This window comes from Artemia franciscana, chromosome 17 (genome assembly GCF_032884065.1).
Source record: "Artemia franciscana chromosome 17, ASM3288406v1, whole genome shotgun sequence".
Lineage (NCBI taxonomy): Eukaryota > Metazoa > Arthropoda > Branchiopoda > Anostraca > Artemiidae > Artemia > Artemia franciscana.
Window position 1 is genome coordinate 25,129,210 of NC_088879.1, and position 13,497 is coordinate 25,142,706.

The following is a 13,497-nucleotide window of genomic DNA, read 5'->3' on the forward strand; positions in this document are numbered from 1 at the left end:
ATAAAGCGAGAATGTAGTAGAATATATAGTCTAACTACGTATGATCTGACAAAGAAAACATTGCCTTTTTTAATCATTGCACAGTAATTAATAGTTTCCTATATAATACATCCAATTTTGCACGTAGTAATTACATCGATTGCTATATTTTCAATTTACAAATCTGTGTTTTATTTTTTAATAGATGGCATTATTCCAAAGCCATCCTAAGCTATACCTTCATGTGTTGTTAACTTATTCGTAATACACTAACGGTAACACAAAATGCTTGAAGACTGAAGTGAGCCAACACTTTTGATATATCAATTGCTATCAAGATTTCGTTTTTTAGAGTTTCGGATAATATTGGGCCGAGACACTCTTTACTTACAGTTCGTTTCCACGAGTTGTTTGATACAAAGCTAAACCAAATTTTGAATAAACGAAACTGATAAAGCGAGAATGTAGTAGAATATATAGTCTAACTACGTATGATCTGACAAAGAAAACATTGCCTTTTTTAATCATTGCACAGTAATTAATAGTTTCCTATATAATACATCCAATTTTGCACGTAGTAATTACATCGATTGCTATATTTTCAATTTACAAATCTGTGTTTTATTTTTTAATAGATGGCATTATTCCAAAGCCATCCTAAGCTATACCTTCATGTGTTGTTAACTTATTCGTAATACACTAACGGTAACACAAAATGCCTAATATTCAATTTTATTATCGTTAATTTCCGGGGATATATCGAAGAACTGATTTTCTCTCCGGTAAAGTCAGAGAAACTCGGGGACAGGAGAGCCTCCAACCCCAACAATTCAAACACTCTAATACATTCAAGCCTATGAACTACTTGGCTAAGTTTTCTTATCGTTTATCAAGTATTGCGTGATTACAATAAATAAAGTTTAAAGCAATCGTCTTGGCTAATGCACCCGTCTAATACACACGCCATACAATACAATTTGATTAAAAAACTAAATAACAAAAGGTCAAATTTGAAATTTATAAGCGTTAAAGCTTTCTTGAACCAGCCATTAGATTCAGGAACAAAAATATGTCTATTAAAAAATGAAATTATACAAGTCAGGGAAGAAACTGACCTTCGACTAGAATTCCTAATAGCTGCAGCTGTTCCAGCGGCCAGATCTAGCATTCCAATAGTTGGTTTTGCAACTGTACCAACGATCCCACGTCCAAGGCCACTAATAGCTCCCTAAATCAAACAATTAGCCCATAAAAAATGGATAAGGATTTGAAATCGATATTTAATGCACAAATTCATAATAAATCTCTGCAAAAAATAAAAAGCTACCCACTTTATGATCTCAAGTTTTTTGGGAGGTAGCATTCAAAATACTCTACAAAAATGTTAACTACTTAGGAAAGAAAAAACACTAGACCAGGGAGATCTATTTAATGAAGTTTATAAAACACACTTGTATATCTGAATTCCCACATCTAGAAATCATTTAAATTAATTGCTACAAAATTACAGCAAAAATTGAAAGTAGATTGTATGACTTTTTTTTTTTACAAATTGAATCAATGAACAATACGGTCCCATTTCAAAACATTTTAACAAATTTAAGAGAAAAAACAGGCAAAGAAGCAAATCAGGTTGATAAAATAACATAAATAAGAAGATAATATAGTAAGTCATAATTAAAAAAATCAGCCAACAGATAGTTATTTATCTCTCTTAAAAAAAGAAATTCAAAAAATGATTTTATATGCAAATGGTCCTTTTTACCAGCTCACTAACAGAAGCTCTACCCAGCTCTAAATGGGCACCTGGAGAAATCTGGGAATGGTAAACAGGAAGGGTTTGCAGAAGTACGCAGTGCTGGCCCCCAGCCCCCCATTGCACCTCCTGGGTGAGAGGCCATGAAATAGAGATCGGCACCGCCGGTAGGAACTGTGAGGTTGAAAGCGGTATTCTTTCCCTTTTATGAACAGAAGGCTAATATTTATATTGAGATGAAAATGTGGAGCCGGAGAAATGAATTCTTTAACTGTAAAATGAATCAGAAGCAATGCAAATGAATGTTTTCAAACATTCTTTTCATTTGGTGACTAGACCAAGTGAAATTCAACTTGTGTTAGAACCCACCAATTCCAAAAAGAATAGGAAAAACGTACCGTTAATCCGTCATTGACAGCGCCTTCATAAGTCTGTGTGAAAATGGAGGTAAATCCACCAATGATTCCGTATTTGAAACCCTCCAAACCCGCAAGTAGACGGTCAGTAGAAGATCCACTGAATCCGCGGAGCCTTCTACGCCTCTCTTCTTCAAAATTAGAATCCATCGTTACCACTCCTAAGGTATCTGAAAGTGTTCCTGAAAAAAAGATAATGAGAAACTAACGAAAAATTCGAATTTATATTCGTACAGTGATTATATCTTCAGGTCAGGTCACGTTTTACAGAGCATAGGTCACTAAAATTTATCCTTTTTGAAAATCCAGTGGAGGGGAGGAAGGGGTGAATGAAAAGCTGGAGGTCCCCAAAGGGAGTAGAAGCTCACAAAACTGTTTGTCGAGACCATGCAAAATAACAAATGTACGCTGTTTTGTCTCAAAAACGCAACTTTATGTCGATGAACGGAATGCCATTCTATTTCTGCCACTCCTAGAAGTACCACCTAATTATGCAAAAGACTTAAGAGAGAGAGATTCAAGTTTATTCATTTTCCAACTTTTTATTTTTCCAAGTGTGTTTCTGGGATATCTGGTACATAATTATCTGTTATTTCTTTGGTATTCGAGTTCTGGCAATAAATCTTACAATCGTAGATATCCCCATACTTTCTCTTTACAGATTTTTAATCTACCTGTTATTTATTTCAAGCTGTGGTGCCTCTGGGGTAAATATGGCGTTAATCACTTTTGCTGTTTGTATCTTTGTTAAGTTTGACAACCATACAGTTAAGTGTAGTCTCCGTTGCTTGCCATGACAGCACTGTCGTTTCTGTAGTAGATCATTGTTTGAGGTATAAGGATCTGCTTTATAGCAGCTTAGCCCAGGAGATGTCCATCAAATGTGCGCTATTGCTTGTTATCGGCCGTCCATATAACAAGAAAAAATCAGCCGTCCTGGCTAAATGGTTGGCGCATTGGTTTGAGAATTCTTTGTACATGGGCCACGGATTCGGTCCGCATGCGTAGCCGGTTATTTGGTTTGGGATTGGGGTCAGTGGCGTGACTCTATGAGCTCGTCCAGAGTCAATCCAGCTCTAAATGGGTATCTAGAGTAATATGGGGAATGTAAACAGGAAGGGTGTGCGAAAGCACAAGAAGGTTGGCCCCCAGCGCACCATTGCATTTCCTGGCTGAAGGGCCACGGAACGGAGATAAACGCCGCCGGTTTGGACCTTAAAGGTCTAGTACCGTTTTACTTGCTTTTCTTCTTAAAAAGAAGTTTCACAAATAAAACTAAAGGCCATTTTAAACTTAAGATCAGCAGATACAAATACCTATTAAAATTCAAACTCAAAACGACCAGAAATTACTATTAAAGAATAAATGAAACCCAAAACAAACAGAAATTAAATTAACGATCATAAAAAAGATACAACAAGTAATAAATAAATGAATAAACGAATCCCTTAGCGAGTGATGCTTAAACTAAATACGTAAATCAAGCTTAAAACGAAAAAGAATACTCTGCTATCGAACTATAAATGAAATTGAACTATAAATTTTGAACTATAAATGCATTTGGGGAAAAAGGGAGTAAGGGCAGGGGCTACTAGCAGGGGCTAGTAGCACTATGTTCTCTTTTGATCATTAAAAAGCAAAGAAGAATTTTCAATTTCCAAACGAATTTGTCCTCTCTGAAGTTTATGAGAACAATCCTTCAATAAGAACCATATATACCCCCAGGACATGACTTACAAGACCTGCCCCCGTGACCTGGGGGATTTCTTCGACATAGAAAATTTTGTTATCTGACCCTTGAACTATTTTTAACGAAATACCTATCTCAAAATTTCGATCTGATCCATTTTGGGGAGAGAGGGCGTGGGGGTGCTAGCTACCCTCCGAGAACTTTTGACTCTTGATAAAATAACTTTAACTCTCAATTTCCAATCAAATAAGTCCTCTTTGAAATTTATACACGCTTCCCTTCTATAATAACCATATTTTCCCATAGGACATAACTTACAGCGCCTGTCAACGGGCATTGGGGGGGGGGTGGACGAATTTTTTGTTATGAAACCTTTGAACAACTTTTGATAAAATGACAAGCTAAACATCTTTATCCGATGCATTTGGAGAAAAAGGCACAGGGGGAGGAGGCTAACTGTCCTCCAATCACTTTTGACTCTTAAAAAGTGAGCTAGAGCTTCAAATTTTCAATCAAATGAGCCCCTCTTTGAAGCTTATACGAGCATCCCTTCCACAAAAAATATATGCCACCGGGCATTACTTACAACGCCTGTTCCCGGGCCCTGGGGATTTGTATCGACACTAGAGCTTTTATCATCTGATGTTTGGACTATTTTTAAAATGGCGATTTCAAAATTTTCATCGGATGGGCTCGTGGAAAACAGTGCGTGGGGGGCTAGTTACCCTTGGATCTCTTTTGACTCTTAAAAAGTGAGCTAACAGTTTTAATTTTATATGCCCCCATGGCATAACTTATAACGACTATCCCCGGGCCCTGGGGGGTTGTGTCGAGCCCAGTTTTTGTTATCTGACCTTTTAACTATTTTGAAAAAATAGCTATCTCAAAATTTTATCTGAGGCATTTGCAGAAAAATGGATTGGGGGGCTAGTTGCCCACTGTTCTCTTTTGACATTAAAAAATTGAACAAGAACTTTCATTTTCTAAACAAATTAGCCCTATCTGAAGTATATACGAGCATCCCTTCCATAAGAACCATATATGACTAAGGGCATAACTTACAACGCCTGCCCCGGGGCCCGGGGGGGGGTGTTGAAACCAGGGTTTTTGTTATCTAATCTGACGCTTGAACTATTTAATAAAATGGCTATTTTAAAATCTTATCTCGTACATCTGGGGGAAAGAGGGCGTGGAGGCTAGCTGCCCTCCGATCACTTTTGACTCTTGAAAAGTTAACAAAAACTTTCAATTTCGAATCAAATGAGCCGTCTCTGAAGTTTATAAAAGCACTTTTTCCATAAGAACCATACATGCCACAAGGGCATAACTTACAATGCCTGCACCCGGGCCCTGGAGGCTTTGTCGACAAAGGAGTTTTTGTTATCTGACGAACTATTTTTAGATAAAATATCTATCTTAAAATTTTTATCTGATGCATTTGGGGAAAAAGGGAGTGGGGGGAGGGGCTAGTTGCACTCACTCCGTTCTATTTTGACCTTTCAAAAGTGAACAATAATTTCCAAACAAATTAGCCCTCTCTGAAGTATATTAGAGCATCCCTTCCATAAGAACCATATATGACTCAGAGTATAGCTTACAATGCCTATCCCCGGACCCTGGGGGTTATGCTGACACCAGGGCTTTTGTTATCTAGCCTTTTAGCTATTTTAAAGAAAAATGGCTATCGCAAAACTTTTATCTGAAATTTTTATGAACATCCCTTCCATAAGAACCATATTTGCACCCAGGGCTTTACTTACAAGACCTGCCCCTGGGCCCTAGGGATTGTGTTGATACGGGAGTTTTTGTTACATGATCTTTTAACCATTTTTAACAAAATTGCTATCTGAAAATTTTTATCGGATTTATTTGGAGAAAAAGGGCGTAGAAAGGGGGGGGGGGTAGTTGCCATCGATCACTTTTGACTCTGAAAAAGTGAATTAGAACTTTTAATTTCCAATCAAATGAACCCTCTCTGAAGTTTATGGGAGCATCCCTTCTATAAGAACCATATTTGCCCCCCAGGGAATAACTTGCAGCGACTGCTCCCGAGCCTTGAGGAGTTATCAGCCCCGGATTTTTGTTATATGATCTTCTATTTTTAACAAAATGGCTACCTCCAAATTTTTATCGGATGTATTTGGAAAAAAGGGCATGGGGGAGCTAGTTGCCTTCCAATTACTTTAACTTTTAACTAGAACTTTTAATTTCCAATCAAATGAACCCTCTCTAAAGTTTATAGGAGCATCCTTCTCTAAGAACCATAGTTGGCCCCAGGGCATAACTTGCAGCGACTGCTCCCGGGCCCTGAGGAGTTGTCGACCCCGGGGTTTTGTTATATGATCTTTGAACTATTTTTAACAAAATGGCTACCTCAGAATTTTTATAGGATGTATTTCGGGAAAAAGGGCGTTGGGTAGCTAGTCGCCTTCCGATTCTTTATGACTCTAAGAAGGGCACTAGAACTCTTGATTTCCAATCGAATGAGCCCTCTTTGAAGTTTATACGACGACCCCTTCCGTACGAAGTGCCTGTGGGAAAACAAATAATAAAGAATGAAACATTGGGGCCGTATGGCCTTGAAAAGCAATAGATTGTGATCCTAATCAAGTTGTTACATAAGATTTCCAGAACGAAGCGTGACTAGTCAAATACAATGCTATGTCTTTCTGTACTTCTCTTAGTAATTTCTCTGCATCATATATCGTATTTCCTTTTTTAAACTTTCGAGGTGATCATACATCTTACCTAGACATTAACTTTTCAGCCATTGGATTGGAAGGGTTTTAAATCATTACTCAGGTTAGGTTCTTCAAATTATCATAAAGCACCATAAGGTATTATAATATTAAAGATTTTAAACACTTTATAGATGACTCCCAACAATACCCTCCCCTCCCAAACAAAATATAAATTTCAGTTAAAAATCCTCAGATAGAAAACACATTTTAATTATAAAGAAAATTTTAGTTACATCTGTCACTATCAGGGAATTACTTTATCAGCATGTGTCTCTATTGTGAGCTATTGTTCATAGCCCCTTGTCCAAAAAATTTACTACTCAAAAATTCCCCAAAGAAAGGAGTCTTCACTCACATAAAAGCTGAGGCTCACACCCATGTGGTACTTTATTCCGATTTTGTCATAAAACGCACTGATCAATAGTTGAATCCGCGATAGTTAAAGAGTTAATCAACAGCTGAGTCTTATAAGAAATGCTGTAGATACATGCCTCAATATAATTTAGCGTACAGTAACTCAGAGTCAATGGGAATTATCATGATATTCAAATGTATCGTAATATTTTGACATCAGAAATAGTTGCCCAATAGAGACATTCCTAAAAGAGTTAATACAACTTAAGCCCATTATATCAAGTTCTTATGGAAAAAACAGAAATTAAGGCCGAGATTAAGTGAACTTGAAAACATCGAGGTTCAAAATCAAAGTTAGGGTAGCCTTCTGTCTCTCAATTCTCTAGAGACCGTCGATTGTCAAAAACCCTTCAAATAGCACTTATTCATTGGCAGAAATGAATAAAGGGATGTTATCGACGATCTGAAACGATTCTTTTTCTGGCAAAAAACTTGTAATAATTTCAGGTAGCTGAAAATATTCTATGGGACTGTTCGAAAACAGGAAAATACATCGAAAAATGGTTGCAATCAACTTACAGGTTATTGTCTTCTGCTCATGATAGTACCGATTTTGTTCTGAAAGCAATATCCTTCACAGAGTACACTTGTGAAAAAGAGCGAGACATTTTCTGAGATTTCTAAGCAATTAGAGGAAATAGAGCCAAATCCTAGCAAACTTTTGTAGCATCTTCAAGAAGCTACGGCCTGATATTAAAAGCGGTATCTTCCGTCAATGAATACTTGAGTACTTTTTAAATACACACTTTCGATTCTAACATGGGATTTTCGAGTTCCATCAGTTCACTTAATCACAGCCTTAAAGAAGCTAATGAATATGTGAGAAAATCTACTCTAAAAAAATTCACCCACGACAGGTTTAGCGTTCCTTGCAAGTTAATTTGCAGTAGATACATTATTAATTTAATTACAAACATCGCAAAAATGCATCTGCACTGCTTATTAACTGGCAAAGGCACGGAAGGCAAAGTCAATAACATTAAGAAGACCATTTGTAGCTATTGAGGAAAGTTTCCCATAAAAATCCCGATTGGCAGAAAAGAATACAGGACAACCCTTCACAGATGTTAAGACAGATTTTAACAACATCAAAACCTGATGTACTTCTTGAATTACAACTAACTTATGAATCTACTGAGTAAGCAGCTAATAAACTAAAAATATTTACTGGATTTACAAAGAAATTGACATTACCTGTTAGTTTCACCGTCGAATTGGATACTCCATGTGCTACATTTCGGAACAATCCTCCCACATCTCCATCAACAACAAGATTACACAAGCCTTCATTTAGATCTTGGACAAAGCCCAGAGGTGCACCAAGGAAGTCACAAGAGCCAAATATTTTTACAACTTGTGAGCCAATTTCCTGTGAGCCAAAATAATATACATAAGTACTCTTTTTGCAGCTACTAAATTAAAGCTTCAAAAACAAAAATTATAAATTTGATTCCAATCAATTCGTCTTAATCCCTTGCCAAAAAATTGTGTTGACATGACTTCATTCGTTTTAACACGAATTCTCATCGGAACCAGCTTGAATTCTCGTTCTGAGAAGATGGCATAAGCATTAGATATACAATCAAATATTCCACGTTCATTTATATTATTAATTTGATATAGTTATTAGCGAAAAACTTGACATAAATACATCCTCTCCAAATTCCTGAACAATAGCAACAACAAAAAAGAAATTCATCATAATAGCTAAGATTGAAAATAAATAATGAAGGTCAATTGTTTCTTTATTATATAACGATATTTATTCCTAGAAGTCCCGATAACTTTGGATTTGCTATGTTCGTTTAACAAGCATTTATTTACAGAACTTTACAAGGCAGATGCAGGTAATCAACTGAACTAAAATGAACGGCGCATAGCTGTTATTCGCAATCAGCGTATGACTCATACAACAGGGAAGAGAGGAATTTCAAAATAGAAACTTACACACAGAAACAAATGATCAAAGCACTGCAGGATTTATCAACAGAAAAAAAGAGAAAAGGTAAAAAATTTATATTATTTTCGGTAACTTCGATTTTATAAGTACATTTTCAGTAAGTTTTCATAAGCCTGATTTATTGTATGACTTTATTTCTGATCTTTGGTTAGTTTAGCTTTTTGCTTTTCTTTGAATTGCTATTTTTTTAGAATTTTTTTTTTTTTAATGGATCAAAAACTAGATCTTCATTATATTCTCCTTTTAGCCAAAAAAAGGAAGGTTTGTGTCCACCCACGTAAGAAAGGAAAAATCCCCGGTGCTACACGTCTCACTGCCTTGCAAAAATTAGACTATTAAAAGAAAAATCACTTAAGAACCAACCTTTGCATAATGTTTTTTGACAGAATCAATAAGAAAGTTTGCCGTTTCAAAAATATGCTCTCTCTTAAATGGCTCAAGTTGAAGCTCAGCATTTTCGAATCGAGTAAGGAGATTGAATCCAAGCTGCCTTTTGAGCTTAGATAGCTCTGGAGGAAGTCGAATTGCCGTTAAATAGCTTAAGCAAACCTGAAAATTTTATAATTAGACAAATACAAATGATGAAAAAAAGAGTAAGGACTCAATTCGGTACTTGGACCCAACTGACTAGGAGCCAACTGACGAGAAATAAATTACAGTTTCTAGGCTATGAATTCTGCAGTTTTGTAGTTTCTGGACTTTGAAATAACTGGTTTGCTTTCAAATTACCTTAAAAGGAAGCAACCCTTTGATAAAAGAACCACCTATGGGATTTCAGTCCTTGATTAAAATGAATTATAATTTGTTGTTTTTTTCTACAATTTGGATATAGCACTTATAATTTTCTATCTTTAGGTTGAAAGAATCTTGGTCGTAAGGCTGCTTGATTAAATTTTAGCTTTGTTTTAAGGGATTACTTTGGAAAAAACAACAACAGCAAAATCGATTTTTAAGATTAAACTATATAATTTATGTAGCTTGCCTTTAGTTTTTGGGTTAGAAGAATTTACCTATCCCATCCAATACAACCAATAAATAACCATTGGGGTTTGAAATTACTCGAAAAGAACAAAATTCAGGAAACAATTTTAAAAAAAACTGAGTTAATTTGATGAAAAGACAAAACAAGAACTGAAAACAAGAATATAACATATGGTTTCTATTGTAGGTTCAATTAAAGAAAATCCAAATACTAATTGATTTTTTGCTAGTCTATATGAAATTTTGCAATGCCTGTTTTGTTAACCATATGCTCTCTAAACAAATATAAACCTTCATAGGAGGCTATAAAATGTTTCCTTTATATTGTATACTTTTTTGTGAGTAGACAGTTTCGTAAAAAAAAAAAAAAAAAAAAAAAAAAAAATAATATAAAAAGTAACTTATTCAAACATGTACAAAATTGACAACTGAAACAAATTCAAGAATTTAGACGGCACTAATTGAAGAAATTGATCGACGGGAGAAAAGTTTTAGGCTTTGAACACTCTAAGTCTAAAAATGTAAAGGATTCCAATTTCGATGGGTATATTCCGTCTTTCGGCTAAAATGTATGAATGAATCCATTGCTTTAGAACTTACTTATTTGTATTTGTACTTGGGTCACATTCGAGCCTTGTCCAGGCCCATCGTGGCATCAGGAATTTGCCGACAAGCGTCCCTCTATCGTTCTCTTTCAAGTGCGACTGGCTCGATTAACTGAATCCATTGTCTATTCCAGTGATGCTCGTGCTTCTTGAAGCCTCCCAATGGCTCGAGGTTGGCTCTAACTGTCGATAACTATGTCTTTTTCCGTCCTCCAGGCTTCTTCTTACAGTGTGGCATTTCTAGCACTGTTTGATGAAAGAGTCATCCGGTCAGCGCAGTGTATGCCCAAACCATCGCAGGCGTCTTGCTTTTCTAACATCAGAGACAAGTGGTATATCACCACATCTTCCTCTGGGATGATATCATTTGAGACGCAGGCCAAGAATACAGCGCAGACATTTTTGGTGGAAAATGTTCAGGTTATTAGCTTACCCGGCACTGAGGGGCCACGTTTCACATCCATAAAGAAGTACAGAGAGGACCAACGCGTAATATATCCGGAGCTTGGTTCGAAGGGAGATTTCATTTCGTAGCCAGAAACACTTCCGAAGCTGAATGAATGCCACCCAGGCTGTGGAAATGCGGATTTGTATTTCTTTTACAACTTCGCCCTTAGGATTTATTAGGGAGCTTATATATTTGAAATTCTGGACTCCTCAATTGAGATGCCATTTAACGTGATCGGAGCTTCATGTAGCCCAGAGGTGCTCATTGATTTTGTTTTCAATTGTCTGATCTTTGGTCCGGTAGCAAGGGATCTAACAGCAATGTCGTCTATCATGAGCTGTGCTTCTGTGACGGACTCAGCCAAGACATCTACATCATCGGCGTAATCAAGGTTTGTTATTGATAGCGTTCGACTGATTGCCACACCTTTGTATCTGTCAAGAGTCTTCATGATCTGGTCGATGACAAAGTTAAATAAAATGGGCGATAAGACACAACCCTGTCGCACTCCTTCGTCAGTTGGTAGTTCTTTGGAGTTTTCTCCATCTGCTCTTACTAATATCCTTGTTCCCGCGTAATGAGCATCAACTAGAAGAACAATTTTTTCCGGCACCCCATCATCCCTCATCGCATCCCAGATAGCGTTACTCTTCACCGAGCCAAATGCCGTTACAAAGTCGATAATGACTTGTATTGTTTCCAGTTAGTGTACAGGGCGGTGTTCCAGGATTTGTCTCAGGCTAAAAATGAGATCGCAGCATCCCACACCAGGTCTGAATCATGCTTGATTTGCTTCGTCCGATCATTTCTAATATTTTATTTCAACGATCTATATTCTTTTAGAATGATTTGTTTCAATAATTTGACACCTAATTATCGACCGTTTGATCGAAATACTAATCTAGAAAACTTGATTCAACACTATGGGGAGCCATTGAACTTCCGGAGCCACTCTCGGGGCTTCCTACAATAATAAAGATTGGATGCCCTTTGAATTGTTTCTTTTCTTGAAAGAGCACAATCCTACTTATATGACAAGGCCAAAAAGAATACAACAAAATGTTAAAGACATCGCTCTTTACCAACTATAGGCTATTTTAGCCAGAATTACTTCAAATGGTTTTTGCTTCTTCTTGAGGGTTATTAACAATTTCAATTACAAATTAGGATTTGTGGAAATACCTAATGCACCTGTATTTTATAAAATTTATGTTTACATATTAAAATCATATCCCTTTATTCCTAAAAAAATAAGAACATTTATTTTGCAGAGGGGGGTGTTTCAGCTAAAAAAGTGCACGTTACATTAAGATATCTGGAAGTTTTACCATATCTCCGCTCTGAAAAAAAACGGGAAATTTTTTGAGCCCCCTTTTGAATGAGCAAAAACTCGTCTCTCTGCATGTATACGAGTACCAGAAACTTAATTACATTTTGTTTATCTAGTTTATACTAAAATTAAGGTAATAATTTGAGAAAACAACTTACTTCCTTCAGTTCAAATTCCAAAAAATTTACATAATGTCGTTTCAGTTGAACACCTGATGCTGAAAGTTTTGCTCTGGTTCGATCAAGGTCACTGTCATTACACCTTTCCAGTTCAAGATCTGATTGGTCCATTCCAAAAAAGAAGAGGAGCTTAAACAGCAATTCTTCTTCTAACACTAAACACACGTTCCCCATCTTCATTGAGACATTCTGTCAAAAAAAGAGGGAAGATAGAATATAGGGTCATAGATATTAGCCCTTAGCATACGTACAGAGCAAAGTGAGATGATCATTGTACTATTACTACAAACAAAACATCTCTGCATCAAGGTACCTGAACCAATCACAGGCACACAAGCTACTTCTACAACCATAATACTCAGAGCTTCAGTCTCTAACCTCTTTCGTGGAGTTACCACTTTTTATCTTTGCTTATGACTCAATTCATTCGAGGGCATTCGTTCTAGTTGCACTCTTCCTTCTTCCTAAGGCATTCTTGCTCGATACTTTCTAATTATTCTCGTATCCCAGTTTGGAAGTCGTCTCCAACCTAGTCGTCTAACGTAAGTGTTAAGAATCAAAAATAAACCATCCTAACTCTGTTCAAAATGAAACTTAAGAATAAAAATAAACAAAAATCGGTACTTAATAGCAGCAATTGATTTTGAGGATAAAAAAAAAAAACATAATAGACAGGAACAAACAATATGCAAATAGTACATTAATAATTAGACCATAGCATATATAGGTGTACAAATATTCGACCTGAAAAAGGTGATGGGAATCTCACAATAATCAATGGAAGGAGAAATGAACTCCTTGTCCCCTGCGCAAGTCATTTACCGCATATATTGCAATTTGATGTTCTTGACTAAAGGTACTCAGCAATTTAACCTTTTCAGGTTTTGGAACCACATGGTAGGATCAGCATAGACTATTCCCAAATGAAAATAATCAGAACCATGACAGCACAAAGTGTTGCTGGGTGGACTTCAGCAGTATGTAACCTCTATAAAATC

At 36.4% G+C, this 13,497-nt stretch overlaps 1 protein-coding gene across 1 annotated transcript in view; it reads right to left on the reverse strand.

Annotated features, from left to right (window-relative positions):
• LOC136038050 (intermembrane lipid transfer protein VPS13D-like) overlaps positions 1 to 13,497 on the reverse strand; it is a 214,910-nt gene that overhangs the window by 35,349 nt on the left and 166,064 nt on the right. The window contains exons 31-35 of the mRNA XM_065721001.1: positions 12,479 to 12,688; positions 9,320 to 9,505; positions 8,191 to 8,365; positions 2,134 to 2,333; positions 1,095 to 1,207 (exon numbers count right to left, since the gene is read on the reverse strand). Of these exons, the coding sequence (XP_065577073.1) occupies positions 1,095 to 1,207; positions 2,134 to 2,333; positions 8,191 to 8,365; positions 9,320 to 9,505; positions 12,479 to 12,688 (884 nt within the window). The remainder of the gene's footprint in view (positions 1 to 1,094; positions 1,208 to 2,133; positions 2,334 to 8,190; positions 8,366 to 9,319; positions 9,506 to 12,478; positions 12,689 to 13,497) is intronic.